Raw genomic sequence first — 20,263 nt, forward strand, 5'->3', positions numbered from 1 at the left:
TGATTGTAAAACATGTGGGTGATTTCTTGACTTATACTTTCTTTATCTCTTTTTGAAAGATCCTCAAGAAAAGAGAAACAAAGTGTGCTTGCATGGTAAACATATTTTAAGGAAAAACAGAAGGTCTAATTCAAACGCCTATGCAGATAATAGGGCCTACATGCCTGTATCAGTACAAACGCGCACATTTAGTACCCAATCACACTATCGGAAATGATGTCAGCATATCTATCTGTAATGTGATTGGCCAAGGAGAGCGTATCCTCCCCGGAGAAGGTTTTCAAGTAATGCCTGTTAAAACTGGGCACTACTCGGCATTCAACCCGTGTTTTATGGAAGCTGCGGAATGTGAACGCGGGGTGATTCTCCTCGCCGGAGAACGGACGGAGAGGTCTGTTAAGACGGGGATTTAGAGGAGCGAAAAGTTGGAGACGGAGACAGACTGGTGTACTTACATCATTCCTGATCTCTCGTACCAGTGTGTAGAAAGCATCGTCCTATAAGGGTGAGGGAGAGACAAGGAAGGGAGGAGTAGATGACATTAATTGGAAGCAAATGAAAAGTTTGATCACAAAACAAGCTAACTCCATTCTTCTCCAGGTGACATATTTGCGATTAAAGCTGGTAAAAAAAACAAAGAAAATAATAAAAAATATAGGATATTTTTATATCTTTAAATCATAACTTCTAGAATATTCCTTGTTATGTTACAAGTGAGGTATTACTGGTAAGGTTTTATTTTGCTCTATCTGCTGATGGACTTAGTTTGAAACTTTTTAAAATGGTGCTTAGCCCATTTTGCAATAAAACTCTTCAAATTTCATTTCCTCTTCGTTCATTCATTGAGACAAACTGGGGGCAAAGCAAACATAAATTGCAGCATCAAATTTTATTCGTGGAAAATTGAGCAAAGAAAATGGGATTCCATTCACGAATTGGAGCTGATGGCCTGTTTTTCCAGCATAAAATTATCGCACGTTGCCACTGGTATTCAATGCATATAGTGTAGACAAGAACTTTCACATGCAGTTTCATTTCACAAATCTTGGCTCTCACAAACTGTTATAGTGAAATTGAAATGCATGCAAAAATCATTGGTTTTTAATAACAGTTCATGTATAATATCTAAGAAAGCACCCGAGACATATTGAGGAAAGTCTTTCAAGCATTAACAATATTCATACAAAGGTTTTATATTCATCTTTCATGAAACCGAGGAAAGTGGAGGCATTTCAAAAGTAGTGTGTATTCGCCAAATGGTGATGTCACAGATATTTTGCTTCGTTAGCAGCACATTTGGCTGTGGTCCATGAACAGCAAAAGTTTTCCTTATGCACGACTAGAAAGGCATGTACAGAGCCCACACCTCTGCCAAGCAGCTCATTTCCACCCACATTTTGATTTCCACCCGGTATTAAAGTCCTACATTCATACCATCTGCATTATTAGATTCCCTGATCATCAAAATGCACCCTCAGTATTTGGAATCATATTGGCATCATAGTTAGTTTAATCTGGATACTTATTGTGGAATTATACACATACAGTATGCTGAAACTGGCCCATTTCCCAATGATAAAGATTCCTTTAAAAAAAAATCAAGCAAAAATTCCTGAATTTAGAAGGTGATCCGAATCACTACCGCAATTCAGTCTTCTCTTCCTTGTGTGATTATCAACTTTTCATGAAATTTTCATCCGAATCTGCCCATAACTTTTCGGAGTGGCTTTGCAAATAGACAAACAAAACCAACACTGGCAAAAACATAACCTCCCTTGGCTGAGGTCATGATTGTCCTAAGAATACTATAAGGATGAGTCAAACGAATGTTGCGTGTGCAAAAGGTCACAAGAGGCAGCATATCAGTTCACAGATTATTGCTACAGAAAGTTGAGTCAGATTTCCTCATGTTTGCATTTGAGCCAGTGACAGGAAGTGTTATTGTTGGCTCCAGGACAGAAACAAAAATGGTGGATAAACAATCAGAATTGATGGAAAAACACTTTTATTTTTTTATTTTTTAAATTCAGTCTGAGAGTCCCTGGAAAAAAAAAAATCATATCGCTCATGAAGATTACATTTTGAGGATTTTTTTTCTTCAAATATATACATGAAATATTACAAGGTATTAAAAAAGCCATCGCAGAGCATTTGTGTGTGTGTGCTGTAGACGCCACTTAACTATTACGAATATAATAACAAGCAACTAGCCTGAGAAATATTAAATATTGTACAAGACTATACCCATTCTTCAAATTTACACAAGAAGATTTCCCAGAAATTGGTCCAGCTATATATATAAAAAAAACAACAACAACAAACAAACAAACAATATTGCGGCAAAAATCTCCACTTTTTGATACTTCAAAAACCTGGAAAAAAAAACTTTATCTAAAATAAAGGGGGGGGGGGGGAAATGTCAATGAAAAGCACTCACCACCCCTTGTCTTGTCTTGGCTGAGGTTTCTATGTAAGGAATACCATAACTCTTGGCTAGCGTTGTGCCTTGTTTGCTAGTGACGGCCCAGTTTGGTAGATCTATTTTGTTTCCTACCACTGCAAACAGACAGATTAAAAGAGAGAGAGAAGAGAGAAAGATGAAATATAAAAGAGAATTAGACATTCATGTACAACGACAAAATGGCATAATAAATTATGAACACTTAATGAATGTGAATGGTATGAGAGGTCATAATAACAATAATAATAATAATAATAATAATAATAATAATAATAATAATAATAATAATAATAATAATAATAATAACAATAATAACAATAATAATAACACTGATAATAATGCCATGTATACAGGGTGGTCCACGAGGGGTTTTAGCATGTTGCTGCAACATGCTAAAATTCTTGTGCAACATCCTAAAAAGCCAGCAACATGCTATGCAACATCCTCAAGAATTTGCAACAAGCTCAAAGTAAAAGTATTCAAAAATGTGCAAAACATGTGCATAACATAAGAAACATCAAACTACCAGGTACTTTAGATATTTGTGTGCAAAACATGAGAGAGAACATTGAATGTAAGCAGCACAAACAGAGATAAGCAGCAAAATATTGCGTACTACGTACTCATCGTGTGCGCTCCGTGCATATTCAATTTCTGCAATATTCTCAGATTCTGAGCTTGCAACATGCTAAAATTTCAAGTTGTGGACCACCCTGTGTATATGGTGCTTTATATGGATGTTTCTATGCGCATTGGTGTTATTTACAAAAGAAAACTAGAAAACACAATAAAATAAGGACAATGCAAGACCAAACTAGCAGTAACAAAAAGAACTAGAAATGTCGCTATGGCGACTGGTATGCCTCCGCCATAATGCATGATTCTCCTAATAGGTCTAGATAGTACATGTGGACGATGTGTGATTACATTTTCACAAAACTGGCAAAATAATGAAATGACAAGTTTGTCACAAATGTGTTGAATGTTCACCTTCCTTGACCTTGGTTTAATTGGATGAATAGGAGAGCATGTATTTGGGGATTTAAGGACTTTAACTTGACTTTGACCCATTCATACATTTATGCATTCAGTAATTTTCATGGTACCAGTATGGAGAAAAAGTGCAATTTCTGTACTGAATAGTAAATTGTTACCATGTTCATCTGGCCTTTGACCCTAAAATTCATAAGATAATCACGTTCAGGTAGAACATGCATAAATATGCAGTAAGTTCCACGATAAATTGAGCCACTTTCGAGATATGGAGGAAAAAGTTAGTTCAGCACTTTCACTTGATCTTTGACCTTTTGACCTTTGAGGCAAAAAAAAAAAAAGAAAAAAAAAAGAAAAAAAAACTCTCCAGAGAATTTCTATTAGGTTACACATGCATACACCAAGTGTAAAAAAAAATAATAATCCTGCTGGCATTGCATGAACATGAGGGAAATAGTAAAATTTTGAAGTGTTGCACTTGACCTTTGACCCCTGACCTTTGACCCCATGAACCCTACATTCTCTAGATAATCACTGCCAGTCAGTACATGTATATACTATGTTCCATGAAGATACTTTGAACAATTTTCCAATTTACGGAGAAAAAAAGAAGTTTTAATACTTTTACTTGACCTTTGACCTCATGACCCAAACTTTCACCAGAGAATCTAAATTGGGTAATACATGTATACACTAAGTTTCAAGAAAATATCTTCAGGCATTGCATAGATATGGTGGAAATAGTGAAATTTTATGTATTTGACCTTGACCTTTTGACCTTTGACCTTGAGCATGTGCACCCAAAAGTTGATAGGCACAACTTCACCCCCTAATACACATACATGCCAAGTTTCATTAGGATACCTCAACAGGTTTTGATAGTTACCTTGTCCACAAAATTCATTACGGACGGACGGAAAGACGGACGGACGGACGGACAGACGGACGGACGGACGGACGGACGGAAGGACGGACGGACGGACGGACGGACAACCCGAAAACATAATGCCTCCGGCACCACTTCGTGGCGGAGGCATAAAAAGAAATACATGTAATAGAAACATACAATAATTAATAACTGATTATCAGAGAACAGCCCCTCAAAAGGATTTGAAATGTTATGAGGTCGGCTAGGAGTTCTCAAGAAGAAGTCTAGGGATTTTGCAACCTCCTCAAAATACATGTAGCTTTCCAAACTCTCGGGTTTAAAAATTCAATACATTCCCGCCACAAAATATCATCATTACATGTATCTCGGGTTAGTCCAAGCACTTTTAGAATACTGGTAACATTACAAAAGTACCTCTGATTTAAATTCTCCAGAATATTATCGGTATGTGGAAAGAATATATCATGTGTGTGTGTGTGTGTGTGTGTGTTTGTCTGTGTGTTTGTCTGTCTGTCTGTCTGTCTGTCTGTATGTACAGTGTATGTGTATTTCTGTGCATTGTGTTCAACATTGCCCACTGTCTCTATTTACGAGAAATTGCTACATTCCTGTCTCTCATTTCCACCAATTATCTTCATTGGGTAATCTTCCATATGTATATCACAATGTAGCATCGCTACCAGCTATTGAAGGCACTGTCTGTACTGGGAGCAGTGATTTTAAAAATGTTAGAGTTATCACATTTGATGCATATGTGTGGGTCAGTTGTATCACAAAACATCCTACCATACAAAAATTTCACTATAAAGCCTAAAATATAAGGAGATATCACCATTTTTCCCAGTAAACAATAACTGTATACAGGTTTATTCTAGAAACAACATTATTATAACTATTTTTCATATGTTGTATATTTAACATTTATTATACTGATTAACATTTTTACATTGGTTGTATCTATCCTTAACTCATATCTTAGAACTATTTTGAAGCACTACAGCTGGGTTTTTCTTTCATCTGCAAATGATAAACAATACTTTTAAAGTCATTGCCACTGATTGCCTTACATCCCGTGACCTTGAGCTGGGTACTGAAGTGAGTGTAAACACAACTCATTAGCTATCACCTGTGCGTAAAATTTGCCCATTTATGCCCCAATGCTCTCCAAGGCTGGGCTCTACTGTCTCACATTGGTGTAACCATATTAAAAGAGAGAGAGAAAAAAGAAAAGTCTATTGACATTCGGCAGATTCCACTGTCTAGAGCATTTCCTGTCTCATTACATTGTTCCACACAAAATGTCATTCAATTGCAAACCAGATTTTTTTCTGCGTAAAATAGCACTGATTCCTTTCAGGGAAAGAAAAAAACAACAACACATAAAATATAACCACCTTGCCAGGAAGGGTGATTTTGTTTGTGTTTTCTTATTTCTTTCTTTCTTTTTATGGTCAGGGTACCTGCACCTTTTACACAAATAAATTCCAGGAGTTTTTAATGACTTTTCAATGTATAATTTCAGGAATCCAGGACCATTTTTCAGACGGTAACTTCATAAAAACCTATGTGGTTAGTGTTCAATAAATGAAAATAACTATCATATAAGTAGTGTCCATGTACATATCATATGTAAGGTAACAGTGTGTATAGCTACCAACCCAACACTGTCTGTAGCTAGCAAGTTAATGGTCTGATTTTACTTGCTGAAATGTTTGCTTTCAAAACAAAATTACATTGCAAAATTTGAAGATCACTAAAAGGCAAACAAATAAACAAATTTATAAATTTAATGACTTTTCCATGAAATATCTATAATTCTCACTTTCCCAAGACTTTTCCAGGCCTGGAAAAAAACACCTTTACAAATTCCATGACTTTTCCTGCTTTTCCAGGATTGCAGGGACCCTGTTTTATTGATTTACAGTATACGGTATGTATTCCTTCTGTAATACAGAGAAAATGAATATTATCTTCTAGTTGGGAACTCATCAATACCCCAAATCGAGTTGCCATATATTTTCTTGGACAAAACGTTTCATATGCTACACCAGAGGGCTGATGAATGATTAATATCATTAGTAGTGTTTATAATTGTATTTAATCTCTACAACAGCTGCCAATATATATACCCATTAAATTCAAAGTGATAGAAGAAAGATATCCAAAAGATACCTGCAGTCACTGTTGTACATGCATATTAAATGAATCAGCAAAAGTTTAAGTCTCAAATCAGGGAGATCTTTGGGTGTGGTTGAACACTCAAAAGTGAACCTACCTGAACCAAAGCAAACTGTATCAGATTTGGAGGGTTTGAGTGCTCTGTTGAGAATGCATACCTCATGACTTATCTCTAAGAGGGGGGGGGGGGGGGGGGGGGGGGGGGGGGGGGGGTGTCACACATTTTGTAGCAACAAGGTCATTCACCTAGCACAACTGAACTATGTGTACATTGTACTAGCAAATGTGCCGAACAGAGAGAATGAACTCTTTGCATTATGACGTACGTGAATGTTACATGCATTCTTCACATGCAAACTTTTGGAATGCTTTCTTTACAAGAGCGCTCGAAGGCACCCTTTGTGTCCCTTTTATCAAGATATGAAATGATATTGAAGTTTTCAGCCAGCCTTTTGCATAAGCCATTAGACTTGCCAGTTCTGTTTATAGATGACTGACTTAACTTCTAGGTAAATGGCTAGAAAAAACATCTTAAGATCCAGTAGTGTGGGGAGATCATAGGATGGAAAGGTGGCCCGACTTGGCTATATGTCGGGATCCCCGTAATGATTTGGGCACACCCTTGTCAGCAATTTCCATCTATGTAGGTACACATGTAGCCGACGAACCTCCACTGGAGTCTACAATTATCAGTGAGCGTATGCTTCGATGCACATTTTTGATGACGCTAGCATTCCCGCTCGAGTCACGTTTTTTTTCAATGTACAACAATTGACAGCGAATGGAGATCGACTCAATAGGGCCACCTTTCCCTCAGTCTTTGTGTTTTTTAAAGGGGGGCCCTTGAGGAACCCTTAAGGAGACCTTGCAGAGACCTTGCAGAGGCCTTCAGGAGACCTCGGGGAGACCTTGAAGAAGCCTTGAGTATGCCTTGGGGAGACCTTAAAGAGACCCTGAAGAGACCTTGAGTAGGCCTTGGGGAGACCTTGAGGAGATCTGGGGGAGGCCGTGAGAGACCTTGAGGAGACCTGGGGAGGCCTTGAGAGACCTTGAGGAGACCTGGGGAGGCCTTGAGAGACCTTGAGGAGACCTTATATGATACTCACAGACCATGGGCACCTCTTCCGCATCCTTCACCCTTTTGATTTGCTCGCGATAGAGGTTGACGTCCTCGAACGACTTCTCGTTGTTGATCGCGAAGACGCAGAGGAACCCCTCCCCCGTCCTCATGTACTGGTCCCGCATTGCACTGTGGGTAGAGAGATGGAGTGGGAAACGGGAGACAGATGAAGTGAATCATTATTATCATCATAATCACCATCACCATCACCATTACAATTATCATCATCATCACCATCACCATCACCATTATCATCATCATCATCATCACCATCACCATCACCATTACGATCATCATCATCATCACCACCATCATCATCTTCAATATCAACCATCACCCTCACTACCTTCACTTTTTCATTTTCATCATTGTCCCTATCATTCTTCATCCATCATTACCTACTTACCAACTCCCTAATCTTTCTTACCATCATCATCAGCATCATCATCATAGCCTTCAAAATCTTCATTATCATCAAATGTCATCTCTACCATCTTTACTTTTTGTTAAATCCTCCTCCTCATTCTTTAGCATCAAGCATTTTCTTCATATCAGTTGCCACATCTTTCTTCTTATCATCATCATCTACATCGCCATCTTCACTCCAACTGTCATATAAACTATTCCTCCTATCTTTTCCTCTTCATCATCATCATCATCATCATGTTAATCATCTTCATTAGCAACCATCAACCCTACTACCTTCACTTATTCTCTTTCATCATCTTCCTCATAATTCATCAGCCATCCTCTACACATCAATCACCGCATCTTTCTAATCATCATCACCACCTACATCACTATCATCATTCCAACTGTAAAAGAAGCTATTCCTTCTATAGGCTGTCTTCTTCATCATTATCATCATTTCAATTCATGGTATAACAAACATACACACATTTTTCCTTTATGCGCGAATGAACTATTTGGATCATTTGGAGTTTTTACAGGCTAGGGTACATCCATATCATGTACAAGGAGTTATACCTAGTAGTTGCCCATGACCAGTAGGCTTATAGACATGTCATTGTATAGGTAAGACCCATTTTATCCCCACATCACTAGGGTAGTGATGTGGCTTTTAATAGTCTGTACCATGTCTGCATTACAAATGAAATTGCCTGGGTTCGATTCCCATTGAGTCTAGCAGAGCAATATTGTGTGTAATCATGTTGTCCTCGCTTCCAAGATGCAAAAAACATCCTGTCCCGCGGATAGAATATTAAATGAAGGACCCTTGAGCGCGAGAGAGTCACAACTCATGAATACACAAGTTCCCAATTCCCACTTCACTTCCTCCCATAAAAGCAGGGTGCTAACCCAGCGAAGTGGTACACCCCAGATACCCACAACTAAAAACGGTAGAATTATGTCGACCCCTCGTGGTACGCCCCAGGTGACTAGCCATAGTCAGCAAATGTTATTAACCATGCACACTGTGGTATCTATGAAGAAGAAGAAGATCCTCATTGCTATCGCTGCCAAAGAGGTTATGTTTTTGTCAGTGTTGGTTTGTTTGTCTGTCTGTTTGCAAGATCACTCAAAAACTTGTGAACAGATTTGGATGAAACTTACAAGAAAAGTCATCATCATTGTTATCATCATCCTCCTCCTCATCATCATCCTCATCACCATCATCATCATCGTCATTATCGTCATCATTATTGTCATCATCATCATCATCATAATCTCATCTACCATTTTGATGACTTTCATCATCATCATCATCACGAACATTGGCATCATAAGTAAGTTCCCATCTCACTACTGTGTATTATCATCATCATTGTCCATGTCCTCATAGTCACTCCAGACAATCACTCCGGACAGCCCATTGACCAACCTGTACTCTTCTTGACCGGCGGTGTCAAGGATGTCCAGCAAACACGTCTCGCCATCGATGACCACCTGTTTTCTGTAGGAGTCCTCTGCAGGAGAGAAGGAAAGAGAGACGGGGAGAGAAAGGATACAACGTGAAACCTTGTAGCTCAACCCTTCGTGTGCTTCGCATGCTGACTGGCATGGAAAACGCTTTTAATAGCGTTGTACACATAGTCCCAAGTCCCTGGCACTAATAGGGTTAACAGTTAAAGCATGGACCTACTACACATGGACGTTCATCGCTTGTTAATTAATTCATGCACCTGTTTCTGTCAAAAGTGGCATAAAAGCATTTTGAACATGCTTTCCTGCTTTGATCTTATGATTACCACCGACAGCCAGCCTGGATAGAAACAGGACGGAGCTCTGAGAAATCTAAAAACTACATGTGCAGAACCTAATTATTCCCTTAAATCAAGAAAAAATTGCATGTGCAGTTGTAGTGTACATTGGGAAATTATCGCTCAAGTAATTTCATTTGCGAAATGCGCATACGTTACAAGAGAAAGTAATTATTTTGGCAGGTTGGTTGTGATTTCTAATCTAACTTTTCCTAGTTTAACATGGACATTAACTGTAGATGAGATAATAGTGTCCTATCATAAAGCCATGTTACACGCTTGTCCACAAGTGTCTACTTCACTCATTTTTCAATTTTCAATTCCATAAATTGGGGGGGGGGGGAGGAGTGACTTTACATAATTAAAGTGGGCACATGCACCCCCTCCATTTTTATCTATTTCTTTTGTTTTAACAAAAAATAAAGGGGGGGGGGGGGCATGTCCGGTGCATCCCCTCCTGGGTCTGCCAATGGATTAATCCATTTCAGTATTACACAGATACAACTTTGAGGGCCACTTTCTTGACACTACCATTATGCTGAACATCTTCATGTTTTGTTTCATGTTGGTGGGGTGCCTACGTGTCAAGTGACCTTGAAAGACGAAACAGAAAAACAAACCCCAAGTTAGTGAGAGCTATGTAGTGAGACAGATGTAGGGAATTATAATAGTATTTTGGCTCTTTCTTCACTGGCAACTGCAGCAGCGTGGATTCAATTGGCACAGGCAAAGCTCTGTCTGTGTACTCTTGCGTCAAAGCATACGTGAGCGTGCCAATTTCTAATTCAAAGCAGATATAAGGAGATGACCTCAACAGCGAGCATCTGTCTCTCAACTGGAATCTCCTCATTGTCTGAAGGGTTGGATTTTAATCGCTGCCAGAATGGTTTGGAACGCGCGACGACTTCTCATTCTCCCCAGACACAAGGAGCCGCGTCAGATCGGCACGGAACTCATTAGTAAAACATAGACAAACTCCATTATCAGCACCATTACTAGTATCTAGATGTATATAAGATTTCCTACACATGCTACACGTTATACATGTTTTGAAACATTTGTGCAGTGGTCAATCTAGCAATCTAAGCACATGTATCTGTTTGCTTTAATATTTCATTCTTCTCTAGTCTATCTATCTCTCTCCCCCCCCCCTCTCTCTCTCTCTGTCCATATATTCTATTTTTCTCTCTTTCTCTCTCCCACTCTCTCCTTCTATATCTACATCTCTTTCTCTCAAACTATCTACTTTATCTCTCTCTACAAGTTTCTTCCAATCAATCTCAAATAATGGACACTCTTGAAAGGATTATCTAAAAGATGAGACAGAAATCATTTGATCACAAAGCCACAGAAAATAATGATAATAATCCCAGGATTATAATAATGATAATGATAATCATCATCATCATCATCATCATCATCATCATCACAAAACAATGACAAAAAAAACCAATAACAACAACAATAATAATTAATAATGATAATAATAACAACAATAACAATAATAATACTAATACTACTGGTAATAACAACAATACTACTACTACTACTACTACTACTACTACCACTAATAACAATGAAAATAATAATAATAACAATAATAATAATAATAATAATCATAATTATAATACCAATAATAATAATACCAATGGTAAAAAGACAGACAAACAAACAAACAAACAAATAAACAAAAAGACAAGATGAATAAGATTCAAAATTCCCCTTCCTACAATCCCCCCTCCTCCCCCTCCCATGGAGTTTTGTCTCCTCTCAGCTAACTCTTATCCCTCTCTAATGCATAATTCTGCATTAAAGGTCGCAGATGCGTCGTGCCACCTGGAATCCACGACAGTCAACTGATCCAATCTTATACGCACTTCTGCAGGTGTGTCTTATAAACCACTGAAGTTAAAACTGCATGGAAAGCACGAGGCTGTGCAAGTAATGGAACTCTGAAGACGCATCCATACCTGCCAACATTTCAAGATGAAATATCTTACTCGTGGATTGCAAAAATCTTATTTCATATGCAAACTGAGGTTAAAAATCTTACTTTCAGTCAAATCTTCAGAAAATACACATGAAAGGTATACCTAAATATTTTATTAAAATCTGATTTCTCTGACAGAAAATCTGATTTTGCTATTTTTACTGTAAAAAAATCTTACTGAATCTGATAAAATCTGATTAGTTGGCAAGTACGCACATCTGCCCCACAGAGTATGTGTAAGCATGTGAATCCGCCATCATGGATAGCCCTCTACCCACCTAGGGTCTATGACCTTTGTGCCTCTATCTACTGAAAACTGCAGGTGGCAGCCTTCGATGCACCACTGAGCAAAGATGTAGCATTCTTGCTTTTTGGGACTATTAAAGCAAGATGGCGATTAAAAGTGCCATTTTTTTTCTGTCCACTTATGCCTTGTAGGGATTTCTAGTTCTTTGAGGATACATTTACACACATTGGTTCACACTTGAACATTTCTATAATTTGCATTTGTTCAGTTGCATTCTATTTCGTCTTGCCATATCAGTCAATCTTAATTGTAGTCCCACCCATGCATATCTGTGTGACGTAATGTGCCTACAACAACCTGCACTTATGTTTCATAATTCAAGGTACATTTTTGTATGTGTTTATTGTTCACAACATGCAGTGATATCACAAGTTGTCTAACCTACTTGCACCATGAATTAGCATTGAGTGCGTAGGAGGCGCCAGAAGACTAGGGCGGTCGAGGCCTTCGTTTGTTTTATGAGAGTCCTCTGAATAATTGAAATTTTGTATCTATTTGCCCTTGTGATATTTCGGCTCTACGAAACAACAACCAAAAACACCTGTTCTAAATTCAATTTAACTTTGACTGGCTGGCCGAGGCATTCTCTAATTGCCTTGCTGTGGCAGCCCACATGTATTTGATTCATATATCGCAATACAACTATGGATCAAACATCATCACCCACACGTATCAACCTTGAAAGCATTGTTATCTCTCATACTAATATATGGTTGTTCTTTTTTTAATTTCTTGCTCGATATTCCTAAAATGCACTCAAATATGAGAGCTACGAACCTCAAGTTTTTCCCTTATATGTCCATAATATGCTTCTCTTATTAGAACAACAAATGCATTATGGATCTCCCATCCACCCATGCCACCCCCCCCCCCCAAAAAAAAAAGGAATCTCCTGTCACAGCTGATGCTTCAGCATGCTATCATAAGTACCTGAGAATGTTGTTGTAGACCCATCCATTGTTACTTGTAGGGGAGGACAGCTCTGTTTGAAGAGCACACATCATCAGAGTTATGTAGTATGTTCTGCATGTTGGACCTACAATTAGCTCTCCATATCCCTTCCCCCTTTTGACCCTCCCTCCTCTCTCTGCTTCTCAATTTCTCCCACCCCCCTCCCATGTTTTGCTATCTTTTATTTTCCCCCGTCTCTCTCAAGCAATCCCCATCTTTCTCCATGATGCTACCCCCCCCCCCCCCAAATCCCTTCATCTATCTCTTTCTTTTTTATCTTTCTCTGGCTATACCTATCTCTTTCTCTTTATTATCTTTCTGGTAACAGTGATCTCTTATTCCATCACTCCTTTGTACTCTGTCTATCGAGCTATCTCTATATACTGTATACGCCGAATATTTTGCAAGGTTTTTATTTTCGCGAATTTCGCAAGTTGCGTGCTATTCGCAAAATCAAAGACACGCGAAAACAATGACTCTGATCCCGATGTGAATGTGACGCACACGTACATAATCTGAGTTCAGTACACTGCTCCACGATCGCGAATTTAACCACTCGCGAGATTGTCGGGAAGTCCCGATTCGCGAAAATTTAGACTCGCGAAATATATGGCGTGTACAGTATTTGAAATCCTCCACACCTGTCTGCTTCTCTCCCCCTCCCTCTCTCTCTCTCCACCTCTATTCTCTTTTCTATCTTTCTCACACCTTCTACCACTCTCCCTCTCTTCATCCCATTTTCTCAATCTATTTGTCTACCTCTCTTTCACTGTCAGTTTCTATCTCTCTTTTCCCTCTCTTCTATGTCTCGTATCTATAGCTGTCCCTTTCTCTAAACTATATGTCTCTCTTTATACATCTTTCTCTATCTCTCTCTAATTCTCCACTTTTCTCTTTTCTAAACTATATGTCTCTCTTTACATATCTTTCTCTATCTCTCTCTTTAATTCTCTACCTTTTCTCTTTTCTAAACTATATGTCCCTCTTTACATATCTTTCTCTATCTCTCCATTTCATTCTCCGCCTTTTCCCTTGTCCCTCCTCCTCCCGTTCACAATATATCACCATCTTTAATTATCTCACACCCTACTAGCTGCGGACTGTTGCAGAATATTATGTTCCAACAAAAATCTTAAAGGAAAAAAACAAAACAAAACACAACACACACACACACAGGGTGCCTGCTAAAAATAACCAGCGAAGTACAGCATGACTTCACGCTCGAAGGACAGTGCAGCAGAGTTTACTGCACCACTAGGTCCCTCCTGCCTTCTGATAAATCATTTGTCGATTACGGTCTGTCCGATCTTGACACTAAATTGCTTCCCACGCTGCCGCCGGTCGTCGTGTATTATGAAAGTGAAACACGAAGTCATTGCAGGCTACACAGATTTTACGGTCACACGAGACAGCAACACAAGAGACACACACAAACACTATAGACTGCACTTTAGCAAATTAAAAGAATGACAACAACAAAAACACAAACAAAAAATGGATGAAATTGAGGGGGTGAGGCTAGCACGTCAACTGTACGATCGATGCATCAGAAGAGGACACCGATTCATGATGGACAAATATTCTGGCAACATCGGTGTCTCTCGACTGAGATCTGCCAATGCTCGTGCGTACATACATACTTTGCTATGTGATGATATACACATCTCTAGGTGTTCATTCGTGTGCTCGTACCGTGAGACAAGGAGGGGGGAAAAAAAAAAACCAAGGTACGTCGTCAATCCTCTCTAATTGAAGTAATGTTGATGGCACTTTTGATGGTCGTTAAAAGCCGTTTGCGTCGACAGATAATGCCGCCTGATTATTTTTCCGACCCTTACGCATTAGAAGCGAGGATCTTCTCTATATTCCATGCAGTCGGTAAAATGCCAGGAGTGAAAATTCAAGACAGCACTAAATGGCAAAGCTGCCTTCCACCAACCCCCCCCCCCCTCCTTCGACAAAAAGACATATGTTTGTGATGCACTTTTTGCCCAAAGGGGGGAGGCATCAGCGACAGAAAGTCGTTACAGAGCTCATTCACAGAAGACTTTCTTCCATCAAAGCTGAGTGTATCAGCACATTGGGTTCGAAGAAAACAAAACTGATTTGTGTATGGCTATATCGAAAATGCCATCTGCGAATAAATTTTGATGGACGTAAGGAGCCACACCTACCAGCTCAGAAGCTGAAAAGAAATATTTTCATCTGACAAATCGGAGTGAAATCAGCAGAATAAAGGCTTTCTTTGTTTTTTAATAGTTATCTATCTCCAATGCTCACCAGAATACAAGATGTTACAAAAAATATACATGCAGGGGGAGAAACAATATTTCATCCTTAGCAACTACGAATCAAAATGGTTGATTATCAAACAAAACCAGTTGGTTACTATGAGAAGGACTTCAAAGTACAGCAATGGTGACCACATTTGACATTTAAACTGAAAGTACATGTCCTTAAAGTTAAGGACTTTTTCTGTCAATCACCTGAATGGGGAAGCCATCGGGTTCCCGCTCAGTTGACAATCACAAACATTTGATAATTGGCAGACTAACTTTGCTAATAAAAACTTTGATATGCACTGTTCGGTACGACTGATGATTACAATTTGATCTGATTTGATTTGATTCGATTTAAATTGATTTTTGTTTCGCCTGACTGCTACAGAACCATTGTATGCCCATGAGCAAGCAAGCAAGCAACCATTTACAGTACAGCTGCACACACATTTTTGAAGTGGTTTGAATTCTTCTCAAGGTTTGCACATGTTTTTCACATTTGATTACAATAACTATTTTGAGCAAGTTGCCAATTCTGGTGGATGTTGGATAGCATGTTGCCCACTTTTGAGTATGTTGCAGAAGAATTTGAGGATGTTAATGTACAGCGGCATGCTCAAACCCCTCGAGAACTACCCCCGTTTATGTCAGTGATATACATAAGCCTAGTTAATTGTCGTGAAATCTCTACCACTCTGCGAGTTAGATTTTACTCTACTCCCTAAAAAAAAAAAAAAAAAAAAATCAGGTGAAAATGTTCACTCTTGAAGGAGTGGATAACAGAAAAGAGTGAATTAGAGTGAAATTGGAGTGAATTTTTAGTGAAAATGTTAATTTTCAATCAAAGTTCACTCCAACTGAGTGAAAAGTTCAGAGTGAAATTGGAGTGAATTTTGAGTGAACATTTTCACTTGATTTTTTTTTTATAGAGATTATTAATCTTATTCAAACCATCTTGACCACATTGTGAAATTGCACTCAAACGAATGAGTGGTGCTAATCAACAGTTTTTGATGTCAAACAAATTGTCTTACCTATCGTTGGGTCGTACTCATCTACAAAACTGTGAAGGGGAAAAGAGAAAGAAAGAGAGAAAAAAATAGAGAGACCATATAAGTATGATTATGATCTTTATAGTCAGTAAAGCAAACAATCAACATTCACAACACATTCTCTACCTACCTACAAGAGTCTGGTAGTTAAAATCCACAGACAATATTAATGTCATCTCCTTTTAATCATATGATCAGCTGAAGGATTTAAAGTGTCATGGAGAACAGCTAAACTTGATATCCAAGGTACATTACTGACCTTTGTGTAGTCTTTTTCGCTGCCCCTACATATCTAAAAAATTTACTGATCTATTGCTTTTGTTACACTAAAGATCTCAATTGAAAATTAGTTTGTTACCACATTGAAATCTCTTGCATGTGATCTTGCCTCCCCCCCCCCACCCACACACACACAAAAGAGAAAGGATAAAGAAATATTACAAGTTCTATCTTGATTTACAGTACAAGAGAGTCAAATGTAGTGTGTATCATCACATTACCCATGAAAGTCAGAGATCATGACATAAAAGGAAGAAAAATGCATGTAATGTCAACTTTGGCAATACAATTTATAATCTCAAAGTTTTGTTTTTACTTTCAGTCCTGCTTTTAAGTATCTTCCTTAAATGACGATGGGGAAATCATACCAGTTAAAAGCTTAAATGGCATCTGAAGAATTCATATCTGCCAACCACCCCCCCCCCCCCAAAAAAAAAAAAAAAAATGTTTTCCCGACATTCTGTGGCTTTTATGATGATGCGTCACAAGTTCTGCATGCTACTTACTGGTTCTGGATAAGTTGTATCGTCAGGGCACTCTTCCCAACACCTCCAGCTGTGAAAGAGAAGCAGAGACAAGAGAGAACACAATTTAGTTGAGTAGTGGGAAGCCTGATACACATCAATGCACATTTTGCTGCAGACTGCATAGTATAGACACATACACACAAGCACATGAAAATATAATGCACCGACATAAGTTTTTATGCATGGGACTCATACCATACAGCACAAATGGAGTACAAACACTAATGTATATATGTGGGACTATTATGCCACATGAGCATTTCTATTTTAGGAAGAAAATTAAGAAGTTGCTACTCTGATTTCTGAAAGTAACTTCAGACTCTAGCAACTTTCTTGCCAGAACCTACTTGTATACAAATGTACAACTTCTATGGTTTCTTCTCTGACAAAGACATAATTATGAGAAGAAAAAAAAAATCATGAAAATTTATTTTGGTGGTGTTTTCAACTTTTATCCATCTTTTTATTTTATTATTTTTTGTTTGTTTGTTTGTTTTGAGAAGGGGAGGTAGGATACAGGGGGATGTGTGGGTACCCTGTTGGCCTTTTCCGATATCAGAAAGAAGGAGGGCATTCCCTAAGACCCATTGTCAATGTGATTGATGTGGTCTCTATAGCTATCCTGCATTGAAGCAGCTGATAAGCAGAGAATACACAGCCCCCCTGGAGGTCTGTAAATACCACATTTCATCCAAGCCACATCTTTGAATCAAAACAATATTTTCTTTCATTCATTCTTTCAACGAGTCTCTCTCCCCCGCCTAAAGAATCATCTTTCTCTTTGCTACCGTAACCGGCATTGTTTTTTTGCAAGAGGTCATCATAATCTCTGCTGGTGGCTTCTGTATCAATAAAGACCTCTGTTCTCTGCCCCCCCCCCCCCACCTCCCCAACTCAACCCTGCCCCATTCTAAAGAACACTTGCACACACTCATACACTGTACAACACTGCGGAGAATTCTCTTTTTTTTTCTTTCTATATATAGACATATGTTTCCTCCCTCTTTCTCGCTCTCTCTTTCATCTTTCCTTAAAATATCAATATGACAAACATGCAATCATGCACAAAGCACTTCATGAATTGAATATTCACATCATTCAAAAATTATCTCTCTACCTCCCTATATCTATCTCTCTATCTATTTACTACCTATCTCTCTCTATCTATCCATCTATCTATCCACCTATCTTTCGTACTATATCTCTATATCAAATGTATTTATCTGTGGTTCTGTCTGTCCTACTTATAGATAATACAATATCTCTTGTATCCGTTAAGGGACATTCATCATGTAGTCATTTGTTTATCACCTATCTGGCTATCTACCTAAATCCATCTATTTGTCTATCTGTCTGTCTGCATCATAAACAGATATCTGTCTCTTGAACACTCAAATTATAAACTCCTGCCATTAATAATAAAGCATTTTCTTTTCTCTCTTTATGAAGCTTCCATTTAATACCAGTTTTATACATACATGGTATAAATTGTATATATTTCATCTCCCTGTTTGAATACTCTATCCACAAACTAGTTCACCTGCACACCCCATCCCGATACCACCTCCTCCCTCTCCCGTCCACCCTTATTTCCCACCCCCATTTCCCCACCCCCTCCCACCCCTTCTACCCTCAATCTCCCCTAGGTCACTGTCATTATCCTACATAATAGATCTCCAGAGAGCCTCTCTATTGTTTGAGCGTACCGCCCTCTGGGGTTCCATTCAGATCTCGGCCCATCATCCTTTGTTTCATCTGTCCCTCCCTACCACTCATCTCATCCACCTTAACCCTTTTACTCCCGGGGAACTTTGAGCAGTGCGTACAACGCTATGGGGTTTCCTACGCCCATCGGCACTCAAAAGCACACAAAGGGATGATAAACATTGCGGAGGTCAAGCACAGGGGGCGGCACAAAGGGAGGCGAGGAGAAGCGATACCCGCAGGGCGTCTTTGAAATCTAAAACCAATGCACCCAAGGAGGATGCACACTTCACCACGGCAACGAACACAGTTTATGTGATTGCGAAACATCACCAATGACCTTTTACCCATTATTTCACATTCACATTTTATGATACATTTGTGAGTGCAATGTGACTTGCAATGAAATATTGAGCTTGATGTTGTGCAATCAGCCCGGAGGTAACCCCGCTCCTATTACACGCTCATGAAACATCTGTAGTACACAGATAAACATTCAGGATCAAATTTCACTATTCGAATTTCAGCATGATAGTATATACAAGCTAAAGAAAATGAAATTGAAAGCATTTCTACATCTTTTTCCTCTTTTTCTTTTTCTTCTTCTTTTCTTCCTCCTTCTTCTTTTTCTTCTTCTTCTTCTTCTTCTTCTTCTTCTTCTTCTTCTTCTTCTTCTTCTTCCCTCCTTGTATGCAAGTTCAGTAAAGATGACTAGAAGTATAAGACATACATTTGTATACATTCCAAGAATTTCTCTCTCTCTCTTTGTCAATCAAGTGAAAGATATCAGATAGTAACATTCAAGTAGAAAGGCAAGATGAATCGAATAGGTATAAACAGTTATAGAATGACAAGACAAATTCTATCAATGCTTTCAATTACTGCCTTAAATCCCTTTTCAAGCAAACTTTGGTCTTTTGAAAACCTTGGTGACCCTTTCTTTCTATCTAATTTTAATCCTAAACCTAAGCAATATTTAACAAGTCAAATATGAAGAGCATTTATGATGATTATTTTAAGGTCAGGAAAAGTCAGCGAATGTGATGTAACATATCATGATGTAAATGTAAAGCTATTTCCCTGCTAGCTTCTGTGGTTGCATAATTGTGACGTCTGGTTGTTTTTGTGTGGTTTGAGTGTTTTCTTCAGCTTGCACTCTGCACTTTATTATGAACAATGCATGCCATAAATGTCACTTTACTTTAAGAGAGAAAGAAATATGTTTCCCAGACAAAAGATCTGGAAATCAGGGGGAAAAAAAAGAAACAATCTTCTGTCAAACTGAAGCAGTCAACTTTTCAAAGAAATCTG

At 38.5% G+C, this 20,263-nt stretch overlaps 1 protein-coding gene across 1 annotated transcript; it reads right to left on the reverse strand.

Moving 5' to 3' along the window:
• Positions 1–2,026: 2,026 nt before the first annotated feature.
• Positions 2,027–18,988, reverse strand: LOC139722388 (GTPase NRas-like). The gene is made up of 7 exons (XM_071633698.1): positions 18,955–18,988; positions 17,228–17,276; positions 16,425–16,453; positions 9,485–9,569; positions 7,628–7,770; positions 2,438–2,556; positions 2,027–2,041 (listed from the first exon to the last, which is right to left on the reverse strand). The coding sequence occupies exons 1-7, from the start codon at positions 18,986–18,988 to the stop codon at positions 2,027–2,029; spliced, it is 474 nt and encodes a 157-aa protein (XP_071489799.1).
• Positions 18,989–20,263: the final 1,275 nt, after the last annotated feature.

This window comes from Diadema antillarum, unplaced genomic scaffold (assembly GCF_040938485.1).
Source record: "Diadema antillarum isolate AM-2024a unplaced genomic scaffold, OU_Dant_1.0 scf00000014, whole genome shotgun sequence".
NCBI classification, from domain to species: domain Eukaryota; kingdom Metazoa; phylum Echinodermata; class Echinoidea; order Diadematoida; family Diadematidae; genus Diadema; species Diadema antillarum.

What these genes read in the sequence shown, in the direction of transcription:
- LOC139722388 (XM_071633698.1), bottom strand. Translation starts at nt 18,988, where the DNA reads ATGGGCCGAGATCTGAATGGAACCCCAGAGGGCG. An exon ending in ATACAACTTATCCAGAACCA is followed by an intron (nt 16,454 to 17,227) that starts GTAAGTAGCATG and finishes TCCCCTTCACAG; the next exon opens with TTTTGTAGATGAGTACGACC. An exon ending in GGAAGAGGTGCCCATGGTCT is followed by an intron (nt 2,557 to 7,627) that starts GTGAGTATCATA and finishes GTCTGTTTGCAG; the next exon opens with TGGTAGGAAACAAAATAGAT.